This window comes from Drosophila ananassae, chromosome 3R (assembly GCF_017639315.1).
Source record: "Drosophila ananassae strain 14024-0371.13 chromosome 3R, ASM1763931v2, whole genome shotgun sequence".
NCBI classification, from domain to species: Eukaryota; Metazoa; Arthropoda; class Insecta; order Diptera; family Drosophilidae; genus Drosophila; species Drosophila ananassae.
The window spans coordinates 1574339-1598559 of record NC_057930.1 but is presented as its reverse complement, the minus strand read 5'-3'; the positions used below and the strand labels follow the sequence as shown (position 1 = coordinate 1598559).

At 38.1% G+C, this 24221-nt stretch overlaps 1 protein-coding gene across 1 annotated transcript in view; it reads left to right on the top strand.

The window, feature by feature from the left end:
- LOC26514765 overlaps positions 1–7743 on the top strand; it is a 113916-nt gene extending 106173 nt beyond the window's left edge. Inside the window, 6 exon segments of the mRNA XM_044716066.1 lie at positions 6389–6500; positions 6560–6645; positions 6647–6716; positions 6771–6846; positions 6848–6927; positions 6986–7743. Of these exon segments, the coding sequence (XP_044572001.1) occupies positions 6389–6500; positions 6560–6645; positions 6647–6716; positions 6771–6846; positions 6848–6927; positions 6986–7152 (591 nt within the window). The 3' untranslated portion in view covers positions 7153–7743.
- The last annotated feature ends 16478 nt before the right edge of the window (positions 7744–24221 follow it).

Here is a 24221-nt window from a genome sequence, read left to right as displayed (position 1 = left end):
TTAGGAACCGCTACGGAGATCTACTTCTCTGCCGAGCGCTGCTCCATTCTTGGCTCGCAGGTGCATCTAGTCACTTCAAGGCTGGCGAAACTGCTGCAGCTGCGGAAGAAAGGTCCCCAGTGTCTGTATCTGGTATAGATGACGCAGGGTTCTCTACAGATGGGTTTTCTGTGCAAGTCAGGTTGCAATCCCATTGTTCTGACTACTCGGCGCAAGTAAATTGTGATTAGCTTCCAACATCACTGACCTTCAGCCCAATTTTGCATCGGACGTCAGCTCTTGGAAAATTCCCGCCAATGTAAAGCTAGCAGATCCTCATTTTCACCAGCCTCAGCGAGCTAATTGGAGCTGAATTATTTTACGAGCTGCTTTGTGTCGGGCAAATTTATTTGTCTCCTCGTTTTCCCTCAATCCAAATATCTCGGCTCGGTTGGGTTGTTTGTTGAGGCGGTCCCGACAATGACAAGGTTCTCATGGCTGCTGAGCGCTTGGGACTGATCTGTCCAAAGGGCCCTTTAGATGAGCGGCTCGATCAACTCCTTCGACAGTTCTGGGAAGTGGAAGCCTGCACGATTGTGAAGGCGTCAAAGGAACTCCGGTTTATTGGGTGATTCGTACTCACAGGCTCTACGTCGTTTCCAGTCGTTGGAGAGGAAACTTTCTCATCAGCCCGAACTGCGCGCTCAGTATTCGGCCTTTATAAAGGAGTCCCTGGTTCCGCCGGAGTTTCATCGAGGTTGCAAATATTTTCTGCCACTTCGCTGTGTGCTTAAGAAGGACAGCACCACGATGAAACTTAGGGATCATCCAAACCTAAGCATTTTCACATCCTGCTGAGGTTTCGTTCGCATCCGCTAGCGCTGACTGGTAAGATGTACCGTTGTGTGAGGATGGCGTCGTCTGACAGCTTTTTGCAGTGCATTCTGTGGCGAGATTTCCCTCTGGAGGAGCTAGAAACATATAAATTGGACACTGTTACATATGGAAACAAAGCCTGCGTCCTGGTGGAAGGTGGAAGACTTTCCAGTGGGATCGGAAATCTTGCTTGGAGATTTTTACGTCGTGACAGCTCCAAGGAGGAGGTTGTTGGCATTTTAGGGCAGATTTCAGCGCTTCTGTCCAAGGGCGAATTTCAGCTGCGAAAATGGTGCTCCAATATCCCTAGCGAGTTGGACGGCGTACCTAAAGAGGATCGGGAGTCTTATCTAACTTTTGATGACGGCAGCAACTTAACGAAAACGTTAGGATTGGCTTGGGATCCTTCCAGTGATCAGCTGCTGCTTTCCTTTTCTGCTCTTCAGTCCACTTTGAAAGCCGTCTCAACGTTCTGTCCTATCATCGATAGCGCGGTCATACGATCCGCTGGGCCTTGTTGGTCCAGTTGTTACTAAAGCAAAAATATTCCTGCAGAAGCTGTGCCGAGAGCATCTTTCTTGGGATGAAAGCTTACCTCAGGGTTTTTACACCGAGTGGCAGGAGATCTGCCGGAGCTTCAGTCAAGCCCAACGAAATCTCGAGTATCGCCTCTTCTTAAGCGTTAACTCTGCCGAAGTTAGGCTGGAGTTGAGTTGTTGGCGAGAATGATGGCAGAGGTTCACAGACTAGGCGCTTACAAAGGAAGCATTTGTGTTGGTGCGACTCTTCAGTTGTGTTATCCTGGATTGGAGGTGAGCCTGCCTGGTTTAAAGTTTTTGTCGCTAACAGCGTGTCAACCATCCAAAATCTGACGAGTTCCATGAAGTGGCGATAAGTGACTACATTGGCAAATCCATTAAGGAACGTTGGAAAAAAACAATCAATTTATATTTTATAACATCTAGGGATAATTCAGGTGAAAATAAATGTGACAATAGGTTATAATTTTTACAGATAACGCCAAAAAGGATCATGATAAGCAAAATTAGATCTGCAAAGTGGTAAGGGGTCGGACGGGCTGGTTGACCTGTTTGGAACAGACAAAAGTATCTTTTCCAGTAAAAGATCGAATCAACTTGACCAAGAATGATTTTCTGAAGGAGCATGGCCCCAGCATAAGTACGACGTACCTGCAATGGTGGTAGCTCTAATAACTTTAGCCGACAACGATATGGTGGAAGAAGACCATCTGAGTCCCAGTTTAAATATTTTAAGGAAAATAAAAGAAACTGCTTTTTCACTGATTCAATACTTCTTTGATGAACCATATACTGCGGACTCCAAACGCATGATCAGTATTTCAGGATCGGTCGTTTTAGTGGTGAAGGATCATCAAACTCTTTTGACCAGCGCTTGATAAAAGCAAGTACTCCTCTGGCTTTATTAACTGTTACAGAAATATATTCATTAAACTACAGCTTGTGATCGAAAAGAACTCCAAGATCATTCATTAAAGCAAACCTGATCTAAAATTGATTCCCAAGTGAGTACGAGATAACATGAGGCATGCTTCAATAAACGCCATAACCTTGCACTTTGAGCAATTTAGTGAGAGGAGATTATTAGAGCACCATAAGAATACTTCATCAAGGTCAAATTGCAGATGTCTATGAAGGAAGTGGTCAGAGAAAGAAAACAGAGCTTGACATCATCAGCCTACATAAGTGTAGTAGCATAGCTCACGACATTAGGTAAGTCGTTAACAAAGAGAATAAGCAGAACAAGTCCTAAGTGACTGCCTTGCGGAACACCAGATGTAACTTTTATAACATGAGATGTGATGTTCTTGAACAAAAACCCCCTGCGTACGATTCGATAGATATGAAGTCATCCACAGTATGATATTAGGAGGAAAACCCATAAGATAAAGTTTCCGGAGAAGGAAGACAAATAATTAACAAAATCGAAAGCTTTGCTAAAATCGGTGTAAACAAATTCGGTTTGCATTCGTTTAAGATAACCCCTATGGACGATCGAAGTGAATTCCAATAGATTGGTTGTTTGTAGAGCAATGCTTGACAAAACCATGCTGGGTGGGAGAAATTATGCTTTTGCAATGATGTTGCAGTTGCGATGTAACCAGTTTCTCCAGCAGCTTGGGAATGGCCGAAAGTTTAGCATTCCGCGGTAGTTTTCTATTAGTATTTTATAACCTTTCTTATAAAATGAAATAATAAAAGCTTCATTCCATCTCTTTGGGAAGGCATAAAAGTTTCAAAGATAAGTTCAATGGGGTAGTAAGAGGATAGCATAGGATATCGGAGCCGTACCTGAGAATACAGCTCGGAACATTATGGGGACCAGCAGAAAATTATATAACCAAGGTTAAAAAAACATTAGAAACATCAAAAATGATGAAATTTTGGCAAGTAGAAATTGTTTATGTTCGGAATTTTTCTAAGGGTATGTAGAATTTAAATCATATAATCGGACGAATAGGTTGATTGAAAAAAGAAGCAAAGAGATTAGCAATACCTTGTTCTGAAAAATCAGTTAGGGAAGGAGGAAAACGACTGTATTTACGTTTTATATGACAAACGAATATCAGGAGCTCGGATCATTTCGGAAGTTTGCCTCACAATTCCCGATGTAACGCTTATAAAGTTGATTATTAAGAATAATAAACTGGTTGCGAATGTAAGAAAGTTTGTCTGATGAAATAAAGATCCAGACCTAAGAAACATTTTGTAAGCTCTAGATTTCCTGTTCTTAAGACGAGAAAGGTGTTTATTAAACCAAGCCGGTTTCGTTGATGAAGACGATGAAACTACAGCAACAAATTTGTCCAAACGCGTTGTGGATTACATCATAAAAAAAATCAGTAGCAGCATCAATAGAGTTAAAAGATGAAAAATATTCCCAGACCATTCCAGCTAAATGATTGCGAAGAGCATTGTAATCCGTTTTTCGGAAACATTTAGTACGATACTGAGCCTTATAGTTAGCATGAATACTAAAGACCCTCAATTAACACCGAAACAAATAGTGTAGGATGGTGTACGTTCTCAGGAAGCGGTAGTGGTGAAGACCTATTTACAGTCACAGAGGATATCATATTAGAGAAAATGAGGTCTAGAGATCTGCTAAGTATGTTAAGGATGGGGTTAATTTGGAAAAGAGCAATTTCAAGCCGTTGTGACAACTGGCATGCAAGGAATTGTCATCTTCACACGGGATCCAGGAAATTTTGGGAATGTTGAAATCACCCATAATTAGGAAAAAATCAGAGTCATTGACTAATGATAAAACGAACTTAATAGTCTCAACCGATGGAGGTATATAGGAAACAGGTCATGAAAATATAAGACGGGCCAACAGCTATTTTTACAGCGATAAACTCAATTCCAAACTGATTCGGGAAAGAGATTAGTTCAGCTGAGTATTATATTATTAACTGCAATGAGGACACCACCACCGAAAAGATGGCCTATCCATTCAAAACACAGTGTACTTTGGAACAAAAGTTTCTTAATCACAGATAGAGGAATTAAGCCAGATTTCAGTAAGTGCAATAGCATCAAAATCAAAAGAAGCACTCTTAGTAAACATTGGACCAATTTACCCAGAATACTTCGAACGTTTTGATAGCAGCAAAAAAATACGTTATTACTCAGTTTTTTGGAGCTGAATCGGCATAGTTGGGATTTAGAGGGTCTTTGGCTAAAAATTCATGAATAATACTGTGCTCAGGCCAGGCTGACAGATCAAGTGCTTTTTCAAAGTAGGATTCTGAATTGCAATTTTGATAGAGGATATGCTACACTTATGTTTAAAATTAAAACTTAAATACCGCTAATTCATTAGGAGCTTCCCTTAAGATGGTTTAAGAGGTGACCCGTGACATCATCCACCGTGGCATCCGGCATGAGGCGGGATACAAATATAGCTTTACGATGTGCAACAGCTCTAAGCGAAATAAAATTTTTTAAAGTTTCCCTTAAATTTAAAATTAAAACCTGGTATGATCTTCTGCTTTCAATAGGAAAATAAAAATCTTTCATAGGAAAATGTTTGGGTATAAATCATAGAAGACCAAAAATTAATGTAGAAAATCGGAGATTTCAACTCCGTGTTCCGAAGATATGGTAACTGCTAGATACCATTCTTTAATTTTAGTTGGTACACATACATTTCGAAAATGATATGTACTAGAAACAATGATGGTCATCGCCATTACACGGCCTACATAATTCAATATATGGTAAAAATGAGATCAATTTCTTCTCCTAGGTGTATGTACTGCGGAAAACTGTGGGTGATGTACCTATGTTAGTTCTGGACGTTGGTTCAGGGGAGCTTAAAGTTTATGGAGCAGGTGAAATTATGCGTGGAGATTTTTTGCTGTTGGCCTGTGTTATCAAAACTGCTTCAAATGCATTTTTATGACCTTAAAGCTGCGTAGTCCATATGGCTTCCTACTCTTCGATAACTCAAGAAGAATTTCATTTGAAAGAAATGTTGTAAACAAAAACAAAGTAAAAGATAATAAACTTTTGAGCTATATAATATTGTAACGCCAGCCAAAGCTTTTTATAGCTTTAATTAATTAGCCATGGGTTCACTGTCCGATTTCAATGTTTATTTGGAATTAATTCCGCTCAACAAAACAAGGTAGCGCCCGGTCAATATCAACTTCAAAATACAAGTGCATAACTAAGAGCTTGGGGCGCTGAAACTCTACCAAAGCTCAGTTTCAAAATACAAGTGCGTAACTCTCAAAGCGGAATGCGGTACAAAGCACAACAAAGCGCAGGCGAATCTGGTAGAATCAAAAACGATGGAACTGCTGATAAAGAGCACTTAGTGGACCGCGGGGGCTAGTTACACTGAGAGAACTAATTATTGATAATTAAAATATTTTATGCTGGCGCAAGTCCCAACAAATATTTTTGAAGTTTCTTTCAAGATAAAACCTTTTTTGTCTATATTTAAAAAAATTTGTTTGATAACACAAAATTAAAAAAAAAATTTAAACAGCCACCATCAAAAAGAAAAGCTGACTTCGGACGGAGACGAAGTTAATATACCTCTCAGCGTATCGGCTGTAATTCTCTTAGAGAATTTTATTATAAAATGAATTCCATGTGATGAAAATTTAAAAAAATTCCACCTTCTATCTTAAAAAAAGCAAAGTTGTGTAATTATTCACATTATTCAGTTAATGGCAGCTATAGGATCGGCCGATCCTTTGAAATTTGTTAGATTGGATTATTATGCACAAAATAAAATCTTTATAAAGTCCCTATTTTACTAAATTCCTATTTTAGCTTAAGAAGTTTACAGAATAACGTGGCTAACGTAGTGAAGAGCTGTCTATTCATAATAATCTTGACACTTTTTAACAGGTTCTAACCACAACCAAACCTATTCTACTGCCTATCATCTTAACTTAACTTAATGAGTCTGAAAGTCAATCATTTTTTAAGCAAGTATTTTCTTGATTACCAATTCTAAATTATAATTTTCATAACAGGTGGTAACTAGTATCGGAATGCTTCATATTGGCATTGTTTTTATCGTTTTTGGAGTTTTCTTATGTGGAGCTGGCATAATTCCAGATGAAACTATGTCATGGACCGTTTTTAGTAAGTAACTTTAAAGCCAAATTCTTAAAAATAATACTTACGAATAATAATTAATTTAGGTTCAAGTGCTGTTTGGTGGAACGAAGTAACATGCACTGGCCTTTTTTCTTTCGGATTGGGATTATTTTTATTAATTTTGAACTGTCCTTATAAGTAGAAAAGAGGAAGAAGACCTTGAGGATTATGTTCAACGTCAGCTTACTCGATCGCGATCTGGTAATAATTTAAATAATATGTTGAATAGTCTGGAAGCAATAATCTGAAATACAGGTCATCGTCTTGAAAGAGATGTTGAAACGGGTGTTCTAACTACTCGTCATGCTAGAAAGGCCGTTGCCTTACAAAAAAAATTCGCCCACGGATGTTTCTACTGTCGATTGCTGCTCCACTGAATCTATTAACAATGGACCTCTAGTTGGCAGAGGTGGTGTGCAAAAGTTTGTTCTCAATTTTTTATTTTGATTAAAAATGTCTACTTTTTTAAGGTTTGAATAGCTCAGGGGACGCGCTTCTGGAAAAAATCGTGGAGGAAGAAGCCCCATATTTAAATGACCGAAGCGCGGGAATTTCTCCAATAGATATTGAAAATGATACCAAACTCCTGTTGAGAAGAGAGTCTATAAAAGGTGGCATTGACATAACTCGCATGTAACATGTTTCGTATCTAAAATAGTCACAAACATTTTTTACCTAAAAAAAAATTAGGGTTAAGTTTGAAAAATAATTCAAACAGTGCCCTTCAATAAATTATTTTCCCTTTTCGATAAAATAGCTTAATTGAAAATTTATATAAAATTTTTAATAAATAACATAGTTATTCAATTTATATTATACAGTACCATTAAATAGTGAAATAAGCAATTAATAAGCCAAATTTGTTCAACCACAGTGCTAGTATCATTTTAAATTAGACCAATATAGAATCTGACAGCTTTCATATTTATTGATATTTATCTTGACATATTTTTAAAATATTTATATTGACATATTTAAGTAATTATATTGACAGATTTTGATTCGCTGATAAGCAGTCTTTCTTGCGCATATGGTAAGGAAAAACTTATCGTCAGCAGAAAAAATACGAAACTGTCTCAAAAAACCTCAAAAAGATGTTCTTTTGCCACTCTAAAATATAAAAAAACAAGAAAGGAAAGCTAACTTCGGGCAGAGCCGAAGTTGATATACCCTTGCAGTTCAGTCGCAGTCCGCTAGGTGGCGCACGCATCTTATATTATTAGATATATAGAAGATCGTATATAGTCGGCCGATCCTTATGAAATTTGGCAAATCAGATTCATTTGTCCAAAATAGAATCTGTACCAAGTCCCATCTTTCTAACTTAAAAAACACCAAAGTCCAAAGTTGTATGACAGCTATAGGATATAGTCGGCCGATCCTTATGAAATTTTGTTACATAAGATATGTTGGTCAAATATAACATGTGTGGAAAGTCCCAACCCTCTATCTTAAAAAACAACGAAGTTATGGCAATCTCCGATCATTCAGTTATATGGCAGCTATAGGATATAGTCGACCGATCCCGGCCGTTCCGACTTATGTGCTACCTGCAACGAAAAGAAGGCTGTGTGCAAAGTTTCAACTCGATAGCTCTAAAACTGAGAGACTAGTTTGCGTAGAAACCGACAGACAGACGGACAGACGGACAGACGGGACATGCTCATATCGACTCAGGAGGTGATCCTGATCAAGGAATATATATACTTTATAGGGTCGGAGATGTCTCCTTCACTGCGTTGCACACTTTTGACCAAAATTATAATACCCTCTGCAAGGGTATAAAAATTCCTATGTCATTATACCTTGCAGAGGGTATTATAATTTTGGTGAGTCGGTTTCTACGCAAACTAGTCTCTCAGTTTTAGAGCTATCGAGTTGAAACTTTGCACACATCCTTCTTTTTCATGCAGGTAGTACATAAGTCGGAACGGCCGGGATAGCTGCCATATAACTGATTGATCGGAAATGCCATAACTTTTGGTGTTTTTTATGTTATTTTATAAGGATCGGCCAACTATATCCAATAGCCGCCATATACTGAATGATCGGAAATGGCACAACTGCAAGGGTAATATAAACTTCGGCTCCGCCCGAAGTTTTTCTTTCCTTTCTTGTTGAGTAATTTAATTTCTGATATTTCCGATATTTTATAAAAGAAAATAATGACATTGATTTTTGAAAATTTTTGAAAATTTCGAAAATTTAAGTGATTTTATTTTATTTTTTTCGGACTTGGTTGAAATATTTTGTTGTCCAAATTTTTTCAAGCTCTATTATGAATATATTTCGGTTATTTTTAAACTTAAACTCAGAAAGATAAAAACAAACTTTTTGTAAAAAAGTCTCGACAATCTTACATATTGTCAAATAAGTAATTTATAAAATCTCTAATAAAAAATCGCAACTAAGAATTAATATTTATTATTAAGATCCCCATTTTGACTGAAAAATGATTTTTTTAGAAATTGTATAAAATTTAATACCTAAAAAGTAATTTTCCTTAATGTTCATATTATTGTCTACAACATATCTATAAAAATTAATATAAAAAATACATATTTTTAAGTTACAACTTTTATGGGAACTGCCCTTAATCTATGGTTTATTGCGGAAACCACATTACTTCCAACAATATCTCTTCATTTTGAATCTTTGTTAGTCAATATATGACATTTAAATAAAAACCTGTTTTCTAAAATCTTTTCAAGGACAAGACGTGATTTTTTTTCTACAACTTATCAGCTTGGTCAACACATTAAACACCGACTTGCTGTACGACCCTCTTCAGTGCGTCAGTCCTCAAGGCTTCTTTATTACTTTTTCTTGTTGGAACGATCACTTCCAACATCATCTTTCTTTAAAATTTTATTAACATTGGGTTGAATCCTTGTACATATAAAAATATGTACAACGAACTATCCTATCTATCTTACAGCCACAGAAAAAGGCTTGTACTCAAATTTTAAACGAATTTTACCCACGTTTATTTTGAGTAATTTTAAAATCACTTCTATGTGAAAAGTCTAATGGACAATGGAATGGGATCAATGGGACCAAATAAATGATGGTACATATGTCATTCATTTTTTGAAATAGCCTTTAAAGAACATTAGTATACCGTAATGCGCTCAAGTGACAAAATTCTTATGAATTTCCCTGTAAAGTTTCACAAAGAATTATTTTTAATCACAGGCCGTCAGCAAAAAATATCCATGCATTATTTTACCTGGTTCATAACCTTTGGGCTCCCCTGAACCAAAGTCCAAAACAAAAGTAGGAAATCGCCATGACTTTGTGAAAAATTTGAGATTAAAAACTCCTAGTTAATTGAAGATAATATTGTTTAACTAACTTAATAAATTCAATAGAAATTATTTTGAGTTTTCACTTAAATCCAAAATAAAAACACGGTATGATAAACAGACGGACACGGTGGTAAAAAAATCATAGAAAAATGATTGGGGAAAAAATCATAGAAGCACAAAAATAAATCTGAAAATCGGAGGACATCTTTCGATGAGTATTCCAAACATGTGGTAATTACTAGATGCCATTTTGATCCACTTGCAGAGGATATTATAATTTTGGTCACAAGTGTGCAACGCAGTGAAGGAGACATCTTCCTATAAAGTAGATATATTCGTGATCAGAATGACCTCCAATTCGATCCAGTTCATAACGAGAGGTGTGTTCAGCCACAGCCCTGCTTACAGATAAGCCCACCGTTCTTTTACCAACCGCCCAAGTGGCAATACATGAACCAGCCGGACCTTTCAGGATGGCTGACACACTGAGACTACAATCGGAGTCATCATCGGACTAAAATATCACGAAAAAAGACTGTGGTGACCCTATCATAATTAACCACTGATTTCAAAAAACAAATCAAGTTATACTCCTGAAAATAATGCCCAATCAACCATCCCACCCTATTCAAGCGCCAATAAATTTTTCACCTCAGTTGCGCCTAGCCGATCCTGAGTTTACGCAGCGCCGAATTCATCCCCCAGCTTATGAGGCCACAACAGGTATTTTTGGGAGAAGGACAGCCACTACTCAAAAATACCGCGCTTGGATGGATTGTGATGGGGCCAGTGCGACAGGAATTAGTTCCTGATGTCAAGGCAGAATAAGTCGTCTTTAATACGGTGAGGGAGAATGTTAGCACCTAGTGCCAAGACCTAATAACCCACTTCTAAGAATGACCGACTGACTGACAGCGAGCTCAGCAGAAACCTAATACCGTGCGATCTAAGTCAGCAGACCCAGAACTAGAAACATACCACGTTCTTCAACATTGACCTTACCGGCTAACCATACTTAAGCAACAACTTATGTAATTATCTAATCTTAGAAAAGATCACAACTGTTCCGAATACAGTGTGAATCGTCCTCGTTACTCAGTGTTAAGTTACGGCACTTAAAACCAACCTACCTCCCGAGAAACGACCCACAAGTAAGACTCTCTTTACCTAAGCTACTTCGAGTGTTGTTCCCGTGAAACGGACCACACGTAGGGCCTGCCGATACGTACGCTAAGTGTTGCTGCCGTGAAACGGACCGCCAGTAGGACCTCCCGATAGGGTATCAGCCGAAGCCCCTTACCATCTGTACTTGAGCATAACCAAACCAGGACTTCAAGTATCTCACATCAACCTCAGCCTGATCACAGCAAGCGCCTGTTAACCCGAGCAGTCCCTTGAAGAATCCAGGTAAAATTAGTCAGACTTTTATACGTTCTTTGACTACGACCCCGGGAGCTACAGTTACTCCGCGAGTTCCAGTTCGACGTAGTGGCCGCATAACGCTCTACGAACGAATATTGGTGGTCAGAAGGTTAATGAACCGACCGTTGATAGTGGGCCGAGGCGAAAAATAGAATAAAGAGCCAAGCTAAGAGCCAGAATTTACTCCTTGGCTAAGAGCCAAGGATAGCGGAACAGAATTTAAAAACAAACACAAATAAAAACAATAAATAAAAAAAAATAATAAAAAACAGCTCCATTAGGCAATGCGAGGCCCTGGACGTCCCATGGATTGGAAGATCTTCCAAGAGAAAGGATCGGCACAACTTGCTTAATCAAGTCTAAGGTCAAGAAATAAAAATTTCAGCGGAAGCGTTTGAAAATGTAAGAGAATGCTCAATTCACATTGTAAAGTGGTTTGAAATTTTTGAAAGAAATGCCGAAGCGTACGATTTTTTCGGAGTTGCAAAAGTATGTAAAAGCCATAAAAAGAATGAAAGGCCAAGCAAAGCTGTTCCTGGAATCGGAATATGGCGCTGAGCAATCTTGTGGTCAACACGCTGAATGGGCTGGCCATTGAAAACAAATAAAATTGTTTAATGCTGCGCTGCAAGTATCTGGGGGAACTGAAAAAGAGTTTGAAATCTACGGTCGTTAAAATGTGACTAAGCAGAAGGAGTATCAAGAGCAATCGCCGTTTTGCATGCGGATCTGATGAGCATTTGCGAAAAGATTGTTCAGCGAATGGGAGTGATGCACCTTCGGATGATAAACAATTAACAACATTGCTGTGTTATGCTTTGTGGTCACAAGATCGAAAGTGTTAATAATAAAACAGCACGTAACCCAAAAAATACAAGGAGTTGACATAAGAAGCAGCCACAAAGTTTTACGTGGCCTAGAAAATAAAGAAACGCAGCTGGTTTTATATTTTTGCGCCGAAGTAAACGTTTATGAAATCAAAGCTGAGTAGGTTTCTTAGTAATTCGCAACACAGACATGAGTCAATACGCATTATTGGGCCACGATTTCATCAATGAGTGTTTCAATTGCCATTTTGTATGACATTCGCAGAAGAACGTTAACAGCCCTCGTGACAAAAAAGTGTTTGAATTCAACAGAGCGCCATTTGGATTCAAAAATTCACTATCAGTTGGATGGATGATATTATTACTTACGCCGAGGCACCAGAGCTATACTTGAGTTCTCCAGAAGACTGCACAATATAATCTTATAATCTTATTCAATATATCAAGGGAAAGAAATGTGATTTTATGCCGACACGAATACATTTTCTGTGGCATGTCATCGAAGCTGTACGTGTCTGACCAGAAATTGAATGCAATGACCGAAATATTAGCAGTAAGTCGGCTAGGAGTCCCAAAAACATCAGAGGAGTTCAGTCCTTTCTAGGTTTAACGGGATTTTGTATGAAATTTATATTTGGATACGCCGATATTGACCGTCCACTGACGTACTTGAAAAAAAAAGGATGCCCCATTTATAATAGTCCCTTGGTGATTTCGAATACATTTGCGTTAAAGTCATATTGTCTGCTCAATCTTTGTTTATTACATGTTCTTACATCCCCACCATCTTCCGAGCCGCCTACGTACTGGTATCACTTGTCGGTTATACAGTCTGTTTCCAATCTTATGTCAGATATTGACCTTCTGGTAGTTCTTGGCGACTTTAATTTACCAGAACTCAATTGGTCAATTACTGAAAATGTAACTTTCTTATAACTTTCCACCCATCATGATTTCACGGCGGGCATCTTTGACTTGTCCCTAGGCCAGATCAACCATGTTAGAAATTCGTTAGGTCGGCTTCTTGACTTATGTTTTGTATCTGATCCAGATGGTACCACACTTTCCAGAGCTTTGCCCCTCTCAACGCCTGAAGATCCATACCTCCCTACGCTTGAAGTTTTAATTGAAACCTATTCTGGTGTCAATCAGAAGCCTTCCCGCGTAGCAAAAAAGATTCGTTGTTTTCGTAAGGGCTGATTTTCGTAAACTTAATTTGTTAATCGATACTTTTTACTGGTCCGATATTCTGGCATGCACTGATATAAATATCATCCTAGATAAATTTTATTTGACATTAAATACATTCTTTGACTTAAGTGTACCGTGGAAATATCCGTCCGCTACAAATAATCCTCCTTGGTTTACAAGGTGCCTAACAAAATTAAAAACAGACAAAGACAGGCTTTTAAACAAATATAAAAGAACCTGTAGCAGCATAGATTTCTCAAGATACTTAATAGCTCGGCTAAATTTCACCGTGCATAACGCCGAATGTTATAAAAATTATATTCGCCGCTGTCGGATTCAGTTCACTCAGGATCCAAAGCAGTTTTATAACTTTGTAAACACGAAGCGTAAACATGTATCTTTTTCTTCCCTACTAACGTATAAAAATTTATCAGCGACTTCAGATCAGGCTGATTTATTTGCAAAATTTTTCCAAACAACGTATTCACCTCCTGAAACTTCAGATCAGCCATACGCTTACAACATTCAACCAATTAATCGTATATTTGTTCCATTTCTTTCTGAAAACAATATATTATTGGATCTTCAAAAGGTAAAACCAGTTTATTCGCCAGGCCCCGACGGAGTACCAGGCTGTGTGCAAACATCTTCAAAAACTTTTCAACTTATCTTTGGCATCTTCGATTTTCCCCTTTAAATATATGGAATCTTTCATAATTCCTCTGCACAAAAAGGGGAAAAAATCCGATGCTGCTAACTACAGAGGCATCTCAAAATTGTCGGCGATTTCAAAGTTATTCGAAAAATGAATAACTCCTTATTTGCAACTCCTATGCTCATCAATAATTTCTCCATGTCAGCATGGTTTCATTAAGCGTCGCTCAACCACCACTAATTTATTGGAGTTGACATCCTTTGTTTTAGATGGCTTCCAAAAGGGACTTCAAACTGATGTTATCTTCACAGACTTTAGTAAAGCATTTGATTCAGTTAATCACTCACTCTTGTTGAGTAAACTAAATCTTTTCTGATTCTAAACCGACCTCACTACGTGGATCTCCAGCTATTTAAATGGAAGAACACAGAGAGTCTTATTTAAAAATTAATACTCCCGCTTAGTCCGTGCCACATCTGGAGTCTCTCAAGGAAGCCATCTTGCCCATTACTATTCACTCTTTTTATAAATGACTTGCCCCCATTCTTAACGAACTCACTGGTACTAATGTACGCAGACGAAATTAAGCTTTGTCTGCAATATAACTTCCCGTCTGCCCAAAACAGGACTCCGGACCAGAAACTTTACTCCTTCATTCTTAAGCCATTGTAGATCGACATATGCGCAGCATGATCCCCTTAGGATTTTATGTTCGAACTATAATGGTCTGTATCATATTATTCCTCTTTCATCCCTGTCCTTGAGTCGATATGAGCATTTCCGTCTGTCTGTTTCTTTCTACGCAAATTAGTCTCTCAGTTTTGGAGCTATCGAGTTGAAACGTTGCACACTCGAGTTGAAACGAGTTGAAACGTTGCAAGGATCGGCCAACTATATCCAATAGCCCGCCATATAACTGAATGATCGGAAATGGCACAACTGCAAGGGTATATAAACTTCGGCTCCGCCCGAAGTTTTCTTTCCTTTCTTGTTGAGTAATTTAATTTCTGATATTTCCGTTATTTTATAAAAGAAAATAATGACATTGATTTTTGAAAATTTTTGAAAATTTCGAAAATTTAAGTGATTTTATTTTATTTTTTTCGGACTTGGTTGAAATATTTTTGATGTCCAAAATTTTTCAAGCTCTATTATGAATATATTTCGGTTATTTTTAAACTTAAACTCAGAAAGATAAAAACAAACTTTTTGTAAAAAAGTCTCGACAATCTTACATATTGTCAAATAAGTAATTTATAAAATCTCTAATAAAAAATCGCAACTAAGAATTAATATTTATTATTAAGATCCCCATTTTGACTGAAAAATGATTTTTTTAGAAAATTGTATAAAATTTAATACCTAAAAAGTAATTTTCCTTAATGTTCATATTATTGTCTACAACATATCTATAAAAATTAATATAAAAAATACATATATTTAAGTTACAACTTTTATGGGAACTGTCTTAATCTATGGTTTATTGCGGAAACCACATTACTTCCAACAATATCTCTTCATTTTAAATCTTTGTTAGTCAATATATGACATTTAAATAAAAACCTGTTTTCTAAAATCTTTTCAAGGACAAGACGTGATTTTTTTCTACAACTTATCAGCTTGGTCAACACATTAAACACCGACTTGCTGTACGACCCTCTTCAGTGCGTCAGTCTTCAAGGCTTCTTTATTACTTTTTCTTGTTGGAACGATCACTTTCAACATCATCTTTCTTTAAAATTTTATTAACATTGGGTTGAATCCTTGAACATATAAAAATATATACAACGAACTATCCTATCTATCTTACAGCCACAGAAAGGCTGTACTCAAATTTTAAACGAATTTTACCCACGTTTATTTTGAGTAATTTTAAAATCACTTCTATGTGAAAAGTCTAATGGACCAATGGAATAGGATCAATGGGACCAAATAAATGATGGTACATATGTCATTCATTTTTTGAAAGAGCCTTTAAAGAACATTAGTATACCGTAATGCGCTCAAGGGACAAAATTCTTATGAATTTCCCTGTAAAGTTTCACAAAGAATTATTTTTAAATCACAGGCCGTCAGCAAAAAATATCCATGCATTATTTTACCTGGTTCATAACCTTTGGGCTCCCCTGAACCAATGTCCAAAACAAAAAGTAGGAAATCGCCATGACTTTGTGAAAATTTGAGATTAAAAACTCCTAGTTAATTGAAGATAATATTGTTTAACTAACTTAATAAATTCAATAGAAAATTATTTTGAGTTTTTCACTTAATCCAAAATAAAAACACGGTATGATAAACAGACGGACACGGTGGTAAAAAAATCATAGAAAAATGATTGGGGAAAAATCATAGAAGCACAAAATTAATCTGAAAATCGGAGACATCTTCGATGAGTATTCCAAACATGTGGTAATTACTAGATGCCATTTTGATCCACTTGCAGAGGATATTATAATTTTGGTCACAAGTGTGCAACGCAGTGAAGGAGACATCTTCCTATAAAGTAGATATATTCGTGATCAGAATGACCTCCAATTCGATCCAGTTCATAACGAGAGGTGTGTTCAGCCACAGCCCTGCTTACAGATAAGCCCACCGTTCTTTTACCAACCGCCCAAGTGGCAATACATGAACCAGCCGGACCTTTCAGGATGGCTGACACACTGAGACTACAATCGGAGTCATCAACCCTGAACATCGCTGCACTGGAAGGGACAACTAAAATATCACGAAAAAAGACTGTGGTGACCCTATCATAATTAACCACTGATTTCAAAAAACAAATCAAGTTATACTCCTGAAAATAATGCCCAATCAACCATCCCACCCTATTCAAGCGCCAATAAATTTTTCACCTCAGTTGCGCCTAGCCGATCCTGAGTTTACGCAGCGCCGAATTCATCCCCCAGCTTATGAGGCCACAACAGGTATTTTTGGGAGAAGGACAGCCACTACTCAAAAATACCGCGCTTGGATGGATTGTGATAGGGGCCAGTGCGACAGGAATTAGTTCCTGATGTCAAGGCAGAATAAGTCGTCTTTAATACGGTGAGGGAGAATGTTAGCACCTAGTGCCAAGACCTAATAACCCACTTCTAAGAATGACCGACTGACTGACAGCGAGCTCAGCAGAAACCTAATACCGTGCGATCTAAGTGAGCAGACCCAGAACTAGAACATACCACGTTCTTCAACATTGACCTTACCGGCTAACCATACTTAAGCAACAACTTATGTAATTATCTAATCTTAGAAAAGATCATAACAGTTCCGAATACAGTGTGAATCGTCTCGTTACTCAGTGTTAAGTTACGGCACTTAAAACCAACCTACCTCCCGAGAAACGACCCACAAGTAAGACTCTCTTTACCTAAGCTACTTCGAGTGTTGTTCCCGTGAAACGGACCACACGTAGGACCTGCCGATACGTACGCTAAGTGTTGCTGCCGTGAAACGGACCGCCAGTAGGACCTCCCGATAGGGTATCAGCCGAAGCCCCTTACCATCTGTACTTGAGCATAACCAAACCAGGACTTCAAGTATCTCACATCAACCTCAGCCTGATCACAGCAAGCGCCTGTTTAACCCGAGCAGTCCCTTGAAGAATCCAGGTAAAATTAGTCAGACTTTTATATGTTCTTTGACTACGACCCCGGGAGCTACAGTTACTCCCGCGAGTTCCAGTTCGACGTAGTGAATATTGGTGGTCAGAAGGTTAATGAACCGACCGTTGATAGTGGCCGAGGAGACAAATAGAATAAAGAGCCAAGCTAAGAGCCAGAATTTAATCCTTGGCTAAGAGCCAAGGATAGCGGAACAGAATTTAAAAACAAACACAAATAAAAACAATAAATAAAAAAAAATAATAAAAACAGCTCCATTAGGCAATGCGAGGCCCTGGACGTCCCATGGATTGGAAGATCTTCCAAGAGAAAGGATCGGCACAACTTGCTTAATCAAGTCTAAGGTCAACAAAAATTTCAGCGGAAGCGTTTGAAAATGTAAGAGAATGCTCAATTCACATTGTAAAGTGGTTTGAAATTTTTGAAAGAAATGCCGAGGCGTACGATTTTTCGGAGTTGCAAAAGTATGTAAAAGCCATAAAAAGAATGAAAGGCCAAGCAAAGCTGTTCCTGGAATCGGAATATGGCGCTGAGCAATCATGTGGTCAACACGCTGAATGGGCTGGCCATTGAAAACAAATAAAATTGTTTAATGCTGCGCTGCAAGTATCTGGGGGAACTGAAAAAGAGTTTGAAATCTACGGTCGTTAAAATGTGACTAAGCAGAAGGAGTATCAAGAGCAATCGCCGTTTGCATGCGGATCTGATGAGCATTTGCGAAAAGATTGTTCAGGCGAATGGGAGTGATGCACCTTCGGATGATAAACATTAACAACATTGCTGTGTTATGCTTTGTGGTCACAAGATCGAAAGTGTTAATAATAAAACAGCACGTAACCCAAAAAATACAAGGAGTTGACATAAGAAGCAGCCACAAAGTTTTACGTGGCCTAGAAAATAAAGAAACGCAGCTGGTTTTATATTTTTGCGCCGAAGTAAACGTTTATGAAATCAAAGCTGAGTAGGTTTCTTAGTAATTCGCAACACAGACATGAGCCAATACGCATTATTGGGCCACGATTTCATCAATGAGTGTTTCAATTGCCATTTTGTATGACATTCGCAGAAGAACGTTAACAGCCCTCGTGACAAAAAAGTGTTTGAATTCAACAGAGCGCCATTTGGATTCAAAAATTCACTATCAGTTGTACATGGATGATATTATTACTTACGCCGAGGCACCAGAGCAATACTTGAGTTCTCCAGAAGACTGCACAATATAATCTTATAATCTTATTCAATATATCAAGGGAAAGAAATGTGATTTTATGCCGACACGAATACATTTTCTGTGGCATGTCATCGAAGCTGTACGTGTCTGACCAGAAATCGAATGCAATGACCGAAATATTAGCAGTAAGTCGGCTAGGAGTCCCAAAAAACATCAGAGGAGTTTCAGTCCTTTCTAGGTTTAACGGGATTTTGTATGAAATTTATATTTGGATACGCCGATATTGACCGCCCACTGACGTACTTGAAAAAAAAAGGATGCCCATTTATAATAGTCCTTTGGTGATTTCGAATACATTTGCGTTAAAGTCATATTGTCTGCTCAATCTTTGTTTATTACATGTTCTTACATCCCACCATCTTCCGAGCCGCCTACATACTGGTATACACTTGTCGGCTATACAGTCTGTTTCCAATCTTATGTCAGATATTGACCTTCTGGTAGTTCTGGCGACTTTAATTTACCAGAACTCAATTGGTCAATTACTGAAAATGTAACTTTCTTATAACTTTCCACCCATCATGATTTCACGGCGGGCATCTTTGACTTGTCCCTAGGCCAGATCAACCATGTTAGAAATTCGTTAGGTCGGCTTCTTGACTTATGTTTTGTATCTGATCCAGATGGTACCACACTTTCCAGAGCTTTGCCCTCTCAACGCCTGAAGATCCATACCACCCTACGCTTGAAGTTTTAATTGAAACCTATTCTGGTGTCAATCAGAAGCCTTCCCGCGTAGCAAAAAAGATTCGTTGTTTTCGTAAGGCTGATTTTCGTAAACTTAATTTGTTAATCGATACTTTTTACTGGTCCGATATTCTGGCATGCACTGATATAAATATCATCCTAGATAAATTTTATTTGACATTAAATACATTCTTTGACTTAAGTGTACCGTGGAAATATCCGTCCGCTACAAATAATCCTCCTTGGTTTACAAGGTGCCTAACAAAATTAAAAACAGACAAAGACAGGCTTTTAAACAAATATAAAAGAACCTGTAGCAGCATAGATTTCTCAAGATACTTAATAGCTCGGCTAAATTTCACCGTGCATAACGCCGAATGTTATAAAAATTATATTCGCCGCTGTCGGATTCAGTTCACTCAGGATCCAAAGCAGTTTTATAACTTTGTAAACACGAAGCGTAAACATGTATCTTTTTCTTCCCTACTAACGTATAAAAATTTATCAGCGACTTCAGATCAGGCTGATTTATTTGCAAAATTTTTCCAAACAACGTATTCACCTCCTGAAACTTCAGATCAGCCATACGCTTACAACATTCAACCATTAATCGTATATTTGTTCCATTTCTTTCTGAAAACAATATATTATTGGATCTTCAAAAGGTAAAACCAGTTATTTCGCCAGGCCCCGACGGAGTACCAGGCTGTGTGCAAACATCTTCAAAAACTTTTCAACTTATCTTTGGCATCTTCGATTTTCCCCTTTAAATATATGGAATCTTTCATAATTCCTCTGCACAAAAAGGGGGAAAAAAATCCGATGCTGCTAACTACAGAGGCATCTCAAAATTGTCGGGCGATTTCAAAGTTATTCGAAAAATGATAACTCCTTATTTGCAACTCCTATGCTCATCAATAATTTCTCCATGTCAGCATGGTTTCATTAAGCGTCGCTCAACCACCACTAATTTATTGGAGTTGACATCCTTTGTTTTAGATGGCTTCCAAAAGGGACTTCAAAACTGATGTTATCTTCACAGACTTTAGTAAAGCATTTGATTCAGTTAATCACTCACTCTTGTTGAGTAAACTAAATCTTTTCTGATTCTAAACCGACCTCACTACGTGGATCTCCAGCTATTTAAATGGAAAGAACACAGAGAGTCTTATTTAAAAATTAATACTCCCGCTTAGTCCGTGCCCACATCTGGAGTCTCTCAAGGAAGCCATCTTTGCCCATTACTATTCACTCTTTTTATAAATGACTTGCCCCCATTCTTAACGAACTCACTGGTACTAATGTACGCAGACGAAATTAAGCTTGGTCTGCAATATAACTTCCCGTCTGCCCAAACAGACTCCGGACCAGAAACTTTACTCCTTCATTCTTAAGCCATTGTAGATCGACATATGCGCAGCATGATCCCCTTAGGATTTTATGTTCGAACTATAATGGTCTGTATCATATTATTCCTCTTTCATCCCTGTCCTTGAGTCGATATGAGCATTTCGTCTGTCTGTTTCTTTCTACGCAAATTAGTCTCTCAGTTTGGAGCTATCGAGTTGAAACGTTTGCACACATCCTCCTTTTGTTTGCAGGCAGTATAAAAGTCGAAACGGCCGGGATCGGTGGACTATATCCTATAAACTGCCATATAACTGATTGATCGGAAATGCCATTACTTTGGTGTTGTTAAGGTTAGAGGGTTGGGACTTCCACACATGTCCGGTTTGGTCAAAATATATTATCTAAAAACTTTCATAAGGATCGGCCGACTATATGCTAAAGCTGTCATAGAACGATCGGAATTGGCATAACTTTTTTGTTTTTCAAGTTCGAAATGGAACTTGGTACAGATTTTATTTTGGACAAAATAATGTGTTTTATATCCTATAGTCGCCATATAACTGCAAGGGTATATCGGGCGAAGCTGAAGTTAGCTTTCCTCTCATGTTTCAAAAATATATATATTTTTTTATTTTATTAATTTTTTAAAATATGATCGTATGGGACCAGAAATAAAATTAATTTTAGATCTGCATAAAGAAAACCGCTTCAGGATCTGAAATACATATGGTTTAACTTTGTATTATGCTTATTATATTTGATTAATTAACAGACCTAAATGTTGTCCAAAGCCTTTGATTTTAGTTTAAGTTTTGAAGAAATAAAAAATTGCTTTATCCTTCGATTCTTAGTCTTTACAGACTTTAAAGTTTCAAAAATTTCCGAGTTGTTGGATTCAAGGTTATAAGATACAAACCCGAATTGCACAAAAAAATAGTTAAAAATGGCATTTCTGGCTATATACAGTCGAAAGAGAATTAATCTGTACTGTATTTACTCTACGACGTACAATAGGTTTCAAGGTTGGACTAGACTTTCCACAGCTTTTTGAAAACGAGATTTCTATGCAAATTTTCACCGTTGAGTTCATTCACTTTAACATTTAACTACGAAGACACCACAAAAACTTGTAACATTTCATTACACGCAATACGTAATACATGCCCGACTGATTATACAGTGCTACAAAAAAAACAAAAGTGAATGAACTTTTAAAGTGACATTGAATTGACTCTTTTTGGGAAAAGCGTTATAACATCATCAATTTTCATAATTTTTTAATGAAATTTGTCTCGTTTTATTCAATATTAATGAGACAACATTGATATGTAGCATGAATGACAGAATTTTTGTAAGTTGTACCGAAAAACTGGCTTCAAAATCCGAAAAACAAGAATAAAAGGCGAAAATTTCAGTTTCTTGTGTAAAAATGTTGTCCTTTTTAATTAAAAAAATCGAAGATCTATTTTTTTCATAAGCTACAATCTTAAACTATTGAAAAAACCCGGCAATTTTAAAATCGGTTTAGAAAAACGCGTTCAGGAATTTTTAAGCGCATAAAAGTCCCGAAAACTGTTTTGTTAACAATAAATCAAGATTTATACTCGACCAGATAAACAATTCCTACTATGTCACTTTAAAAGTTCAGAATCACTGTTGCACTGTGGAATATAAGCACGAATAGTACATACACAAGTCATTCTTTTCTCCTCGATCACGATGCTCTACAAGTCTTACACCCATCGGCCTCACATCAGCCGCGCGAATATTTAAGTACGACGCTCCCGTCGTTCCCCTGTAGCAAGGAGCAGTATGGCGGATCAATGGAGTATTGGGACACTATTCCTCTCCAACTATAATGGCTCAATAACAACATCCGAAAGAGACTATCAACTGGAAGGAACATTTATTGTCCAGTTTAACAGCGAAACCATCACAGTCCGCGACAAAAAATTCACCGCCTATACTGCAAGCCTTACCACCAATACTGACCAACATAACAGTAACCGGTTATCAACCTTCGCTTGGATATGTTTATGATGTCAATGCCCAAAATTTACGGTTAATGTCTGGCGTTTCACGAGGCGTAACCTTTTCCTTTGTCTTGGAGGCTTTATTAACAATGGTAGTCTTCCGATACTGTTTATCATCTGGATGAAGTTGACCTCCACCAAAGGAATACCAAACACGAGGGTAACAATCGAGAAAACCTAAAGAAGTGCCTATTGAGCTATCAGAATTTTGATAGCGACCGAATTAATACACAATCAACAATTCGATTTCAATATTTTTATTGGGTCAATTTAACCCCAAAACAAATTCCGCCGCCGGTCCAAAACAATGCCGAATTACAAGTCATAAAACCTAAGAGCTTGCGCAGAAGCTCCACCAAAGCTCCCAAAGTGCATGCGCTACAAAAGAACAACAAACTTTGGCAGCTGCAGACGGCGGCAGCAGCGATGCGGACGACCTCCCCATTGGAAGGGTGCAGGCTAGAGTCCAGAATGGAGTCAAACCTGGGCGCTGACTTAATCGGCAACGGTGGCAATAAACCAAATCCCGGGCCAGATGTGGGATTAAGAGTAGCAGCTTTAGAAAATCCATCGCAGACAACAGCCAGATGCGATGTGGAAATAGCGACCACCGGGGGAGCGGTGGATAGCAGGGGCACTGATGAGGCGCAATTGGACCCGGCCTGGCTATCATGATCGTTGCTTAGGTTTCGCTCCAATTTCAAATCCTGAAAACCCGATTGGATGTCGCGGTCCAGCGAAGAATCGTGACTGCATGAGCGACGATTTACCAAGAGACCAGCATGCACTTTCGTAGCCTCGATGGTTGGTTTTGTCAATGAAGGAGCAATGGGACCAGTGGTGCCGTCGAGACGAGTGGAGTGTTCAGGCACCCTCATGGAGTACCTTGCCATTCCCACCTGAATATCAACGCGCACATCAGCGGCGAGCTGGGAGAACTTCCAGAATAATTCGCTCCCAATTTCACTAGAGCTCAATCGCTCTAACTCATCCTGGAGTGTGGTGAATTTCTCCCGCAACGCAATTTCCAACGGCTTCAGTACCATGATGGTCAAATCTCCCTTCTGCACTGCAGCCTTGACCTTATTATGCAGGGCTTCCATCTCCTGGTAGGTCACTTCTGCTCTTCGCCGCAACAGCCTTTCCCCGCTTGCAGGAACCGAGGCACTAAATAAGTCTCCAGACTCCATTATGTAATTTGCTTTTTGTGCAAGGCGCTATGTAATGGAAACAATAGCAACAAGTTTTCCTTTACAAGTTTTCCTTTAAGCACTTTAATGATCACAAATCAATTAGAGCGCGATCACGTCGGGGTCACCAATGTTGAGCTATCAGAATTTTGATAGCGACCGAATTAATACACAATCAACAATTCGATT